A 14,462-nucleotide genomic window follows, 5' to 3' on the forward strand; every position below is an offset into this window, starting at 1 on the left:
TGCCTAAATTTGTATACGATCACGTGTCTCTCATGTGTGGGAATACTTGGGAACAGATTTCCAAAATTAAAATAACTGGTGTTTTCTGCCAAATGATTTTTGCTCAGAAAATGTGGGGGGCCAAATAAAACCATCGCGGGCTCTACATAGAGGGATAAGGTGAAAGTAACCACTTTCAACTCAAGTGCTATTAATGGATAATAAGCATAATGATAAGAATAAAAACAATACAATGTAGTGATTTGAATGTCTTTATGTCATGCTGAATATTTAGGGAGCACAGAGCACAGCATCACATTACCAATTCTATGATGTCAACCAACCCAACCATTACATGATTCAAAGTATATCTGAGGGGAATTCAACAGTAATTTCCACTGAATGGTGATGAAATCAGAGGCTTTTCTCCATGGCCAGGCATCACGCTCTGCATCTGTTCCCCAAACAGTTACAGTATTCACTAGTCTTGCCATCCAGGAAGTATGCCCAGAACTGCACGTGAAATAAAACTCAGGGGGAGAACACAGTAACACCAGCCCGATAACCATTGTAAATAATATATTAATAATAACTACAAAATAATTGGGTTTGCTAAATTTATTTCAAACAATTAACAGAAAAATAAATTCCTTTGGTCAAGTATTTTTTTTAAAGAAATAAGAGAAATATGCCCCTTTGCCAGTCTAGTCCCTTATAGGGTTTTTACAGTCGACCAGATCCTTGAGGCTCTAAGGCTGCGGAGGAGGTGCCAAGGCAATATGGTTATGATGCCCCTCTAGCTCCATGCTGCGGTACGCTGGGGAGGGAGGTGTCAGGGAGGGGGCAGTCCTCAGACTGCAGGCGAGGGGGCGTCTGGGTCACCGGGGTCGTTGTTGTAGTTGTTGCTGTACTGGGGTCCGCTGGGGGGCTGGTTGGGGAGGTTGTCCAGCTCGTCCACCTGAGGGCCAGGGTGCATGTTGACCAGCTGGTCCTGGGGGATATCTGCAGCAGCTGCAGCCAGGTTAGTGATGGACTTGCTTTTGACACACTGGAAGTCAACATGGCGGCTCTTTCCCTCCTCCTTCTCCCAGGACATGCGGATGAAGGGCCTCTGGACGTAGTTGTAGATGACCTCAGGACGGCCACCAGGACGCTTCTTCACCTTCTCTTTATACGTGGGGTAACCTACCAATACATGGCGCAGACAACAGCCAGTGAGTTCACAATGCTGAATCGAAATCTTAAATTTTTGCTCTGAACCCCAGCAAATACATGATAAAATCAGCATCTTACCTTCAATGCCTAATCTTATTTTCTTCAGTCCTCTCTCCTTTAAAACTGATTTGGCAACATCTCGATTTTCTATATACTTGAAGAACCGGTATAGTTTTGTACTGTATATTACTGCAGAGAGAAAATAAACATTTTAAGCAGTGTCAATTAAATTAGTCCCTTTAGGTAAGTGAACAACAGTTTAATCCACGGCAGGGATTACTAATTAGGAAGAACATATTTTTGGTATTAAGTATCTTATTAGGATCCCTATTAGCTGTTGCAAAAGCCGAAACTACTCTACATGGGGTCCACACAGAACATGAAACATGACATAATACAGAACATAAATAGACCAGAACAGCTCAAGGACAGAACTACTTACATTTAAAAACGACACACAGTCTACATATCAATATGTAACACAAAATATCTAGGTCAAATAGGGGTGGGTGGAGCGTGTGTGTGTGTGTGTATTGACTCACTCTGTGAGTACTCTTCTCCCATCTGTGGTGGGTACTCTTCGTCCCAGTCCACTACGTCGTCATCAGTGAGCACCACGATGTGGCATTCTCTCTCTCCGCTCTGGGCGCTCGCCACCATCAGAGGCACAACCATTTCCTCCAGATAGAACTCAAACTGACGCCGGGCACCGTCGTTAGACAGCTCATGCATGAGGGCACCTAGGGACAGTGGGACATGGTCAGTCAGGAGACAGCAGTTCAGAGACGCAAACCAACACACTAACTTTCCATGAACATTTTCATCAGTTTAATGGAAACCTACCAGGTCAAGAAGGGTAAAAAGGGGGTGTACTCACTGAGGTCTCTGCACTTGATGGTGCTGTAGTCAAAGGTGATGCACAGATAGTCACATGCCTCCCTCAGCTCAGGGATGGAGATTCCATCGGGGCAACGGATTATCCCAGATTTGTAGTAATCCTGACAGTTAGAGAGTGAACAGAGAAAACACAAAAGGCAGCCATTACAGAGAATGCCCACTATCAGCTCCCCCTTCCTAAAATGGTCAAAATGACCAATGCTGTCCCCCCTACGTACGGATATTAGTTTACTGCCAGTTAAGCTGGGCATGGATATAGATTTGCAAATGCAAAAATAAAATGGTGCATCTTTCAAAACAAGTGCTGTGCCTCTGAGGCCAGAGTGATCCATGTTTGTCAACAACAGCCCACATGTATCAATCCCATCCTCCATTTTCACATCAGAAGCCTACAGCCAGTGGTATTGATTATTGTACTTGTTCTCAGGACATTCATAGCCTCAGTGGACAACTCATGGCATCTACTCTATAATAACAGTCTGAGGTTGACTCTATAGCCTGAAGTAAATGTTTCTGTTGTCTATATAATTAAGCTACAAAGTTTCAGACAATCAACAAATAAGTTAATCAATTCAGGATTACTATGCGTAGCAGGCTGCCCCTCCCCTTGTGGCTCAGAAGAGCAAAGGTTAGCAACGGCTACGCTAGATCAAGGATTTAAAAAAAGTAAAAACAGTCAATAATTGACCAAGCTAGTAAAAGGGAGTGTTGTACTTGGTAATACAGTGCTATTGACTGACCAGGATGGCTCGGAACACCGTAGAGCTGATGCCCTCGGCAACTTCATACTCTCCTTTTTCATTGGGCCGTGTGATATTGTGTTCCCTTCCAGATCCAAACATTCTGCAAGAAACCACAAAACAGGTCACATTTCACAGGGGTCACACTTCAGTGTTGTTCAGCGTTCATACAATAAAAAAGCTAAAGGAAAAAACCCATGTAGGTGACTTCCTCCTCATATAACCATACTGGTAAAACAAAACTTGATACGGATTGATGATTTTACTATAACAAAGTACAACAATGAGGTCAACCCTACCTGCCCAGCATGGTGTTGGGCTGTGCTGTGAAGATTGAAGGGTCCACCACAAACCGTGTGTTATCCACAATAAGAGTGACCCTCTCGGAGCCTGAGGTCCGGATGCTGCGGGTACCCAGGCCCGTGCCCAGTCCCTCCTTGCTATTCTCATAGACAAACACCATCTCTCCCACTCCCAGGCTCTTAAAGCAGCCTTCAGTGCTGGACAGGCTGCTGTTACGGCTGCTGACCACCCCGCTGCTACTGGAGCTGCTGGGGGAAATCCTCTGAGGACGGGGGCTGCTGGGCCTGGAGCCACCGTCCCTCTCACGGTCTGGAGGTGGAGGGAGAGAGGCACTAACTCACTGGCATGACGACTGACCTTTCTCACAGACTACTCCTATTACATGCCAACATTAGAATCCAACATGTTCTCTTAGAAATATTATTTTAGGAGACTGTGTGAAAGTGTTCGCAGTACGTTCTACTCACCGCTGTTGTGCTGGCGGGTGGGCGAGGTGACATTTCTGATGCAAGGGGTGAGCTGGCCCTCTCCCCTCTCGTGCGACGAGTCCCGGGAGCGGTCGCTGGAGCGGCGGCGGTCGCGTGAGCGGTCACTGCCCCCACTAGCACCATGCAGGCTCATCTTCACCAGGTCTGCCTCTAGTCGAGATGCATGCGACTGAGCGCTGGCCAGAGCAGAAAGCACACTAAATACTAATTGCAGTTAAACTCTACACACACACACACACACACACACACACACACACACACACACACACACACACACACACACACACACACACACACACACACAGTTGTCTTTCTTCCCCTAATGTATTATTACAGATTGCAGGTCACAAATCTTGTGTTTGCTGTAACTGTAGAGACACTCAGGACCTCTGTCAGCAGTGACAGTATGGTCCAGGGCTTTACTAGAACCAGTATTTACCTCTAGAGGTAATTATAACAACACCGCACTGGACCATACTGTCACAGTCACGTTTTTGTCTACGTGCCCTTGAGCAGGGCGTTGACCCTGGTTGCTTCTGTATGTCGCTCTGGATGGGAGTCTGTAAGAGGACTACTAATGTGATGTAGTTGTTGAGCGGCTTCACTGCAAGTATATTGTATGTTTTAAATATTCAATAATAATAAAACAATTAAAAAATACAGACAGCATAGAAGCAGCCCATCTAACCCAAGAAGAATAACTGGACAGAATGGAAGGAGACGAATGTACACGCACAAAAGCAGAATCCCTTTTAGTGCAGGCGGACCACTTGTCTATTGGTACATCTTTTAAAGGGAAAAGACATTAAAAGCAGTATCAAAATGATTGCGTCCCTATATAGGCCTACAATCATGAGTAATTTAGTATTGAAATATTGAACATATTGTCCCAGAGATTGAGTAAAAGCAGAGTTGTATAGGATAACATCTGTTCCTTTAATATGAGGGCACATCACATCAGTGAGCCATGGAAGTATAAAAAGGCCAACGTTCCTGTTTGGAGAGAAGCCAAAAGACACACTTGCATGGTCATGTTCTGCATCAGTTCTTAGAAGTTAGGAAAAATAAGGACTGTTTTTTGAAAGAATTTGCTTTGGAAGTTAGGTAGCTAGTCTCTCTAGGGACTCTTAAATAACTGAACTACAATGACCCAAGAAATGCCAAAGACTTTCTTTCTGCCAAAACAACAGCCAGTAAAGGTCATAGACCATTAGCAAACACTTTAAACTTGTAGTTATAAAGTGTACTAGGCGCTGTCATGACAGTGAACTTTTAAAAGAATGACTACTGGGAGAGTTATGACAGCCCATCTGACTTTACAGTCATGATAAAAACAGTAGTCTTTTATGATGTTGGGCTCAAGATTAACCAGGCCTTCATTGTAAATCACAATGGTCAATGTCAACATTATGAAATCAAAATGTATTTGTTACATGTGCCGAATACAACAGGTGTAGACTTTACCAACAAGCCCTTAACCAACAACGCAGAGCTTTTTATATATTTTTTTAGAAGAAAATACTTGAAAAAAATATATATAGAAAAGTAAAGAAGTGCACAATGAGTGTGTGACTATGCTGAAAAACATCTGTCTAGCCTATAATAGGATGGACTATACCTATAGCACTATACACATGATCATGGATGTGAAATGCCTCCACAGAAATGACAACTATCTTGGTTAGTGTCAGTTCTTTCTGATCTTACACACTATCAAATACAAAGTAATTGCCTCACCTCGAGTGCTTGCAGAGTTAGCGAGGTCGGTTGGCTGTTTTTCGTTCCCAATTCTCAGTGTCACTTGAGTTGCTATCATATGACTGTGGACGTGCTGCCATCACCCGTGCACAGAGACATCCAGCCCGGATTACTCACCATTCATAATCTGACAAGACGAAGGGAGTCGAGTTATATATTAATTCACTGGGTTGATTCAGGAGAGCAAAACAAGCTGTAAATATTCACATAAATGCTAGTTATCCATTCAGTGAATACGAAACTAAAACGCAGTTCCCCTTCGCATTCTAACTCTTCACAGCTGCTCGCCAGCTAATGTCACGATGATCGCGAATAATACGAGCTAGCTAATTGTGGCTAACTAGCTAGCTAACAGTGATGACAGTAGCGCCTCAGCTAACTAATGTGATCACAACATAACCAGCACTAAGTTAGTTACCAGTCCCAGTTAGTAAATAGCAGATGATTTAGAATGCTTGTAAAATAAATAAATATATATTATATATATATATGTTTAGCTAGCCAGGCAGTGGCTACCTATGTGAAGCTGGCCACAATAAGGATTAGCCACAATAGTGGAATTTGCGGGTAGCCTTCAAAATAAAAGTCCCCCATTGAAAGCGATGCAAACGGATACAAATTGCGGACTCAGGCCATATTTGGACTAGATAATGTTAAACAAATTCTAAATGTTGTTATTTAATCTTAACAAAAGACAATAATTTGTTAATTTGACGAAATAAAGCAAAAATCTGTTGAAATCGTATTGTGGCCGTATTAGACTTCAGAATTGTAATTGGAGCATACTTATAAAGTCTACATCCCCCTTGGATTTCTTCACATTTTGTGTGACAAAGTGGGATTGAAATGGATTTGTCCTTTTTTGGTCAACGATCTACACAAAATACTCCAATGTCAAAGTGGAAGAAGAATCTTTAAAAAAAAAAGTGAATTTATGAAAATGTTAACACTAATATACCTTCATTAGATAGGTATTCACCCCTTTGAGTCAATAGGCATTAACTCCTTTGGCACAGATTACAACTATTAGTCTTCTTCGGTAAGTCTCATAAGAGCTTTGCACACCTGTATTGTGCAATATTTGCCCATTTTTTATTTTTTTTATTCTTCAAGCTCTGTCATCCGATCATGGCTAGACAGCAATTTTCAAGTCTTGCCATAGATTTTCAAGCAGATTTAGGTAAAAACTAACTTGACCACTCAGGAACATACAGTTCTTCTTGGTAAGCAACTCCAATGCAGATTTGTCTTTTTGTCCTGCTGAAAGGTGAATTCCCCTCCCAGTGTCTGGTGTAAAGCAAACAAACAGGTTTTCCTCTAGGATTTTGCCTGTGGTTACCTCAGTCCTGTTTCCTTTTCATCCTAAAAAACTCATACCCATACCATGCTGGAGCCAGCACCATGCTTGAAAATAAGGAGGCAGTTAACTCAGTGATGTATTCCTTTGCTGTGTTTTTTTGCAGTATTACTTTAGTGCCTTAATGCATATACATGTTTAGGAATATTTTTATTCTGTATATTTAAATTGTTATTTTCACTCTGTCATTTAAGTCATTATTGTAGAGTCACTACAATGTTGTTGATCCATCCTCAGATCACAGCCATTGAACTCCATAGCTGTTTTAAAATAATCCGTAGCTGTTTTAAAACCACATCCCTAAGCAGTTTCTTTCCTGTCATGCAGCTCAGTTCAGAATGACGACTTAGTCTGGTTTAATATATCATCCACAGCATAATTATTAACCATGCTTAAAGATATATTCAATGTCTGATCTGTTATTATTATTACCCATCTACCAATCACTGTCCTTCCTTATGAGGCTTTTAAAAAGCTCCCTGGTCTTTAAAGTTGAATCTGTGCTTGAAATGCAATATTTGACTGAGTGACCTTACAGATATACAGTACCAGTCAAAAGTTTGCCAAGAGCGTGCAAAGCTGTCATCAAGGCAAAGGGTGGCTATTTGAAGAATCTCAAATATAAAATATATTTTGATTCGTTAAACACTTTTTTGGTTAATACATGATTCCATATGTGTTATTTCATAGTTTGTGTCTTCACTATTATTCTACAATGTAGAAAATAGCACAAAAAAAGAAAACCCTGGAATGAGGCGTGTCCAAACTTTTGACTTGTACTGTATGTATGTGGGACAGAGTAAGGGGGTAGTCATAAAAAAATACAAAATAATAAATGTCAACCATTATTATATCACATATAAAACTTAGTGTGATTTGTTAAGCCACATTTGACTTCTGAACTCATTTAGGCTTTCCTAAACAAAGCGGGTGAATAATTATGCCATGATTTTTGTAGAATTCTCTTTTTAATTTGACAGAGTATTTTGTGTAGATCAATGACAAAAAAGTACAATTAAATATATTTCAATCCCACTTTGTATTACAACAAAATGTGAAAAAGTTCAAGGGGGTGTATGTAGACTTTCTAAAGGCATTGAGTGTACAAAACATTAGGAACATCTGCTCTTTCCATGACATTGACTGAACATGTAAATCCAGGTGAAAGCTATAATCCCTTATTGGATGTCACCTGTTAAAGCCACTTCAATCAGTGTAGATGGAGGAGACAGGTGCATACTGTTTCAAAATGATCATCCTTGAGATGTTTCTACAACTTCATTGGAGTCCACCTGTGGTAAATTCAATTGATTGGACATGATTTGGAAAGGCACACACCTGTCTAGATAAGGTCCCACAGTTGACAGTGCATGTCAGAGCATAAACCAAGCCATGAGGTCGAAGGAATTGTCCGTAGAGCTCTGAGACAGGAGTGTGTTAAGGCACAGATCTTGGGAAGGGTACCAAAAAATGTCTGCAGCATTGAAGGTCCCCAAGAACACAGTGGTCTCCATCATTCTTAAATGGAAGAGGTTTGGAACCACCAAGACTATTCCTAGAGCTGGCCACCTGACCAAACTGAGCAATCGGGGGAGAAGGGCCTTGGTCAGGGAGGTGACCAAGAACCTAATGGTCACTCTGACAGAGCTCCAGAGTTCCTCTGTGGAGATGGGAGAACCTTCCAGAAGGACAAACATCTCTGCAGCACTCCACCAATCAGGCCTTCATGGTAGAGCAGCCAAACGGAAGCCACTCCTCAGTAAAATTTGCCAAAAGGCCCCTTAATGACTCAGACCATGAGAAACAAGATTCACTGGTCTGATGAAACCAAGATTGAGTGCTTTGGCTTGATGGTGGCAGCATCATGCTGTTGGGATGGTTTTCAGCGGCAGGGACTGGGAGACTAGTTAGGATCGAGGGAAAGATGAACGGAGCAAAGCACAGAGAGATCCTTGATGAAAACCTGCTCCACAGTGCTCAGGACCTCAGAGAAGGTTCACCTCCAACAGGACAATGCACACAACCAAGACAACACAGGAGTGGCTTCGGGACACGTCTCTGAATGTCCTTGAGTGGCCCTGCCAGAGCCTGGACCTGAACCCGATCTAAAGTCTCGAGAGACCTGAAAATACACTTCTTGGGTGTAATCGCCACCAAAAGTTCTTCAACAAAGTACTGAGCAAAGGGTCTTAATACTTATGTAAATGTGAACGTTTTTTTTCTTTTCTAGAAATTTGCAGAAATTCCTAAATCTGTTTTTGATTTTTCATTATGGTGTGTTGTGTGTAGATTAATGAGATATATATTTGAATAAGGCTGTAATGTAACAAAATGTGGAAAAAGTCAAGGGACCTGAATACTTTTTGAATGCACTGTAGAGCCTTACCTATGAATCTTGGGTCATTGAAATGGGCTATCAACTGACTGACATCCACACATTACAATTCTGAAGAGTTCACACAAATATGAGCGTCATAGCTCTTACTGCGAGACTAAAAACTGTATAGTGAGGTGATTTCGGACAGTTGAAGATAAATATTAGCGTCATAGCGCATATTAGTTGTGTAAACACTTCAGAATTGTAATCTGTGGGTGTCAGAGTGGGCTGATACCTTTGGCTCTTGGGTCCATGAAATGGGATACGATATACATTGTAATATTATTGTTCAACACATAGGTTGTAGGGGTGTAACGGTACACGTATTCGTACTGAACTGTTCGGTACGGGGTCCTTGGTTTGGTCCACACTGTGAACCTGAATAAATACATACAAAATAAATCTTAAACTACTAAAGGCTATGTCTATGCTGCATTGCATGCCACTGCCTCGAGTAAAACTGATTTGAAAAAAACATTGTAGGCTATTCCATTAACTAGAGCATATGCGCAAATTGTAATCAAGATTAAAATCTTAACTGGCATATTTCAAACTATACTTTTGTGAGGTGCAGCCAGCAACTACTTCGGTACAATGGCGAGTGGTAGGGTCGATAAACCATCGTTGAAATCTCCAGTTTGGGGACATTTTGACTTCACAGTAGATTACAACGGCGATGGACAGAGTTGTGGATAAAATATTAATAGTATGTCACCAATACTCATCGAGAATAGCCTATGCAGAGTGGCATGTGTAGCTTGTTGTTTTTGGGCTATCACAAGTCATCAAAGCGGCCCTACATTCATAGAGCTTCCGTGAGTGGCAAAGCAAGTTAGGAGATATTTAATCAATGGAAGATGGAATTAAAAGTTAAATGAGAAGGATATGCTACAACGACCAAGAGACAACAGTTAGGCTGCTACTTAATAATCTGAATGGAGGTAATATTTGTAACTGTAGGACATGTAAAAAGTGCATGCATCCTCAATTAGCCTAGCTAGCTAACTAGTGTTTCTTGGTTTGATGCTGTCAGCACATGTAAAAAGTGCATACATCCTAAATTAGCTGCTAGTGTTTATCGGTTTGATGCAGTCAGGACAGGTACAACGTAATCATATTTGATAAATTAGCTATAACAAGCTAGAAGTTAGTCTACTACCGCGCTTCGGCTTGACACACACAAGACCCCTCCATCTGCTACAGCGGCACATCTTTCTCCCTCACGCTTTATCAACTCTGGTTAACAAAGTAGTTTACAAATGGACTTTTCTGCTGCTTTCCTCACTTGGATTGGGTTTAGATCCAACCAGGTCTATACGTAACTGGTCTAGTTGTCTTCGGGTTCGTTCAGTCTTTATATTGAAAATTGTATTTATGCATAGAGTGGGAAAGTCCCAGGTCCATTTTGGAACAGGTCCAACACTTTGGACCCCTGAAGACTACTTGAAAGGCCCAAAATAAATATCTGTCACAACAGACAATGCAGGAACATTGTGAATGCTGTCACAGAAGCTGGACTTTTGTTTGGAGTCTTTTGCCAAATAAACAAAAAATAACTACAGCAACTGTTGGCATTTCAATTTCCTGCTGTATCGTAAACAAACCAAACTGTGACCCCAAAACCTCAATAAGTACCGGACTTCCATAGGGGCGGCAGGTAGCCTAGTGGTTAGAGCGTTGGGCCAGTAAAGATTGCTAGATAGAATCCCCAAGCTGAGAAGGTACAAATCTGTCGTTCTGGCCCTCCTAGGCCGTCATTGTAAATAAGAATTTGCTCTTAACTGACTTGCCTAGTTAAATAAAGATGTAAAAAAAAAAAAAAAATGTGCAAAACCGGCATCCAAAATGATCGACTACTGACTGTTATGAAAACTTGAAATCGGCCCTAATTAATCGGCCATTCCGATTAATCAGTCGACCTCTAGTACGTACTACCCAGTACATCACTGGGGCCAAGCTCCCTGCCATCCAGGACCTCTATACCAGGTGGTGTCAGAGGAAGGCCCTAAAAAATAAAAACTGTCAACGACTCCTGCCACCCAAGTTAGACTGTTCTCTCTGTTACCACACGGCAAGCGGTATCGATGCATCAAGTCTGGAACCAACAGGACCCTGAACGGCTTCTACCCCCAAAGCCATAAGACTGCTAAATAGTTAACCACATAGCTACCCAGACTAGCTATCTGCATTGACCCTTTTATCCCTACCTATATGTACATATCTACTTCAATTACCTCGTACCCCTGAACAACGACTCTGTACTAGTACCCTGTGTATATAGCCAAGTTAATTACTCATTGTGTGTTTATTCCTCATGTTACTATGTTTCTATAATTGTTCTATGCCGTAAGTAAGCATTTCACTGTTAGTCTACACCTGTTTAAAAAGCATGTGACAAATAAAAATTAGAGTTGAGTAGGCTGATACCTATGGATCTTGGGTCCACGAAATCGGATAAGGCTGTACATTGCAATATGAATGTCAATAAGCACAATAGGCTAGTGAGGTGATTTCCTACAGTTGAAGTTCTCTAATATGGCCTACTACACTAATATTTGTATAAACTCTTCAGAATTGTAATCTGTGGGTGTCACAGAGTAGGCTGATACCTATGGATTTAGGGTATCAGCCTACTCAGTGACATCCACAGATTACCATTCTGAAGAGTTTATACATAAATGTGCAACGTAGCTCTTATTACAGGACTCTGAAACCACTGTAAAATGAGCCACATTAAGCTCACCAGTCAACCTACTATGTATTGAACATTCATATTACAATGTACATCCTTACCTATGGATCTTGGTTCCATGAAATGGGTTAAGGCTGTACCGTGCATGTTGGTATGCCCCCAATGCAATTCTGAACTTTAACACATCCACAGTGCGATTTCAACTTTTTGAATTTATTTTTGTCAAATTAACAAATAATTGTATTACCACTATTTGTTTCCGTTTGCATCCCTTTCAATGGAGGACTTTTATTTTGAAGGCATGCAGCAAATTCCACTATTGTGGCTGAACATCACATAGGTGCAGTGGCTAACCTGAGAAAACATGATGTGCAAACAGTTGGCTATTGACTCGTCGGCTAACTAACTGGACAAAACAAAACTTAGCTAGTTTCATGTCAAGTTAGCTAGCTAGCTGCATTAATTCGGGATTGACCAATAACCATTCAATAGTTACGTTAGCTACAACAAGCTATATATGCAGAGGAACTACCAGTAAACTAGCTAGCTCACACATGTGAACACTTACATTCACCAAAACAAGTCTTACCTTTTAAATGATAAATATTATCGCATTAACATCGTATACCCTGTACAAAACATATACATGGAATTCAAAGGATCAATCCAATCCGTTGGTAAAATAATTGATCTTGGTTTGGCATTTTCCCCTAAAAGGCAAAAGTAATGTTGTCCCTGCTGCTCAGACGCTCTCGCGAGATTTTGCTGTACAAATAATAATAATTACATAGCCCAGTTTCTTCTTCTTCTTCTTGGCAGTCCGCAAACAAATATCATAGGTGCATGCCGCCACCTACTGTATTGGCTGTGTATCAACCTACTATTCTGGAGTATGAATTCATTACACTTTGTGAGAAAACAAATTGCCCTTCCAACTAACCCTACACCCATTAAAACCTCACCACTATTCCACTACTTTGGCCCCATCTGATCCTACTCCAGGCCAGCAGTCTGGGAGGATGGGACACTATAATTCAAAAACATCTAACGCTTCGGCAGTAAAATCTCATACACCCAAGTACTTCTCTGCAGCTGCCACCTATCTATCCTCTATGATTTACGTTCCCTGTAGTACAATTGACAACCATGGCCTTGAACGCCAAAAAAAAACAACCTTACTGAAGCATGTTATTCCTATCACTCCATTGGCCTCGGCCTTCTCACAGGGATCCTCTTAGGATCCCTCACCCTGCACCCATCTTCCTCTCCTACTCTCTTCACAACCTTAGCATATGACACCTTCTGCACTACTCTGATCCTGGCAAGCTGAACCTGCCTTTCTCTCACAGGACACAGTTCTGATCTTCAGCACCATGGGTACCCCTACAGTTTACACACACACACATTTCCACGGATACTACACATTCCTTTGTCTCATGTCCTCCTGCACACTTCTCAAATCTAGGAATCTCCCTCCTACACACTGCGTATCTGAGGTTTGAGACAGACTACATCCTATAAAGTGTATTGCCGCCCCCTACTGTATGGGGCAGTGAACAATAGAATGAAAAAACATTGAATAATAAACCCTGGACATAATACAAAAAATAGACACATTAAAACCCCATCCCGCTCCTTCAGTCACAATCTAATTCAAGTCACATCCCTACAGGCTCGGGGGCTTGTGATGGTGGAACATTCTTCGACAGGATTCCCTGTAGGCCTCTGCTGTAAAATCACTGAGTCCCAAAAAGTGTTCAGCTGCACTCACAATGATGACAATTTTTTCAGATTCCTTCCATTTGTGGTGTGCAGTTTATGAACATTTCAATAAATGATACAAAGTCCACCTTTTTCATATTCAATTATGATCTCTCAGTTGCCGAGAAACATTGGCCGTGTTTGAGAGAAAGAAAACGGTAATGTGTCATGGTTAAATTGTGACCGACTGATCAACAAATAATAATGAGTAGTTATTTATGATCCAAGGTTGCACTGTCGGATGGAATGCCAAACAAACCCATTCACTGGTGCAGGCTCTACTAAAGCGTACCATGCGGTAGGATTTTAACAGTGAGTAGGTGCTGACTACTAAAACCTCCGTTAGCTACTTGGGATGTATCCTTGATGGAAGCTTGGGAGGTGTGAGCATGGCCAATAAGGTGCTAGGGAAGGTTAATGCCAGGATTACGTTTTTGTCTAGAAAGTCCAAGCTGCTTGATAAGGACTCCATGAAAGTGCTAGCTACTGCCCTCAGTCAATGCCATTTTGACTATGCTAGTACTTCCTGGTTTGGGGGCTTATCTAAACTTATGAAGGGGAAGCTCCAGATAGCCCAGAATAAGTTGATCAGGGTAGTTTTGAAGGTGAGTCCACATACTCACATAGGCAGGAGCTGCTTTCAGGAACTAAACTGGCTGCCTGTTGAGGCTAGGGTGTCCCAGATTAGACTAGGTTTGGTTTACAGGAGTATTTATGGTCCTGCGCCCAGATGATTACTTTCCTCATCTTAGGGATGCACACAATCACAGCACCAGATCAGGTGTTGCTGATGTGTGCTTATACAGGTTTAGGAGGAATGCTGGGAAAGGTACTTTCTTGTATACTGGAGCCTCAGAATGGAATGAGTTGCCTCTGCCTATAAAAACCACGTCCT

General features: G+C 41.6%; 1 protein-coding gene across 2 annotated transcripts; it reads right to left on the reverse strand.

The window, feature by feature from the left end:
• Positions 1-238: 238 nt before the first annotated feature.
• LOC129834465 (BTB/POZ domain-containing protein 10-like) lies at positions 239-12,567 on the reverse strand. Of its 2 annotated transcripts, none has more exons than XM_055899471.1 (9): positions 12,396-12,567; positions 5,360-5,507; positions 3,602-3,798; positions 3,131-3,443; positions 2,832-2,934; positions 2,072-2,192; positions 1,737-1,934; positions 1,273-1,383; positions 239-1,164 (listed from the first exon to the last, which is right to left on the reverse strand). In XM_055899471.1, the coding sequence occupies exons 3-9, from the start codon at positions 3,753-3,755 to the stop codon at positions 830-832; spliced, it is 1,335 nt and encodes a 444-aa protein (XP_055755446.1). In that variant the 5' UTR covers positions 3,756-3,798; positions 5,360-5,507; positions 12,396-12,567; the 3' UTR covers positions 239-829. The 2 variants fall into 2 exon arrangements, with proteins under 2 accessions (XP_055755446.1, XP_055755447.1); XM_055899472.1 differs by having other exon boundaries at positions 3,602-3,819.
• Positions 12,568-14,462: the final 1,895 nt, after the last annotated feature.

Source organism: Salvelinus fontinalis, chromosome 35, assembly GCF_029448725.1.
Source record: "Salvelinus fontinalis isolate EN_2023a chromosome 35, ASM2944872v1, whole genome shotgun sequence".
NCBI classification, from domain to species: Eukaryota; Metazoa; Chordata; class Actinopteri; order Salmoniformes; family Salmonidae; genus Salvelinus; species Salvelinus fontinalis.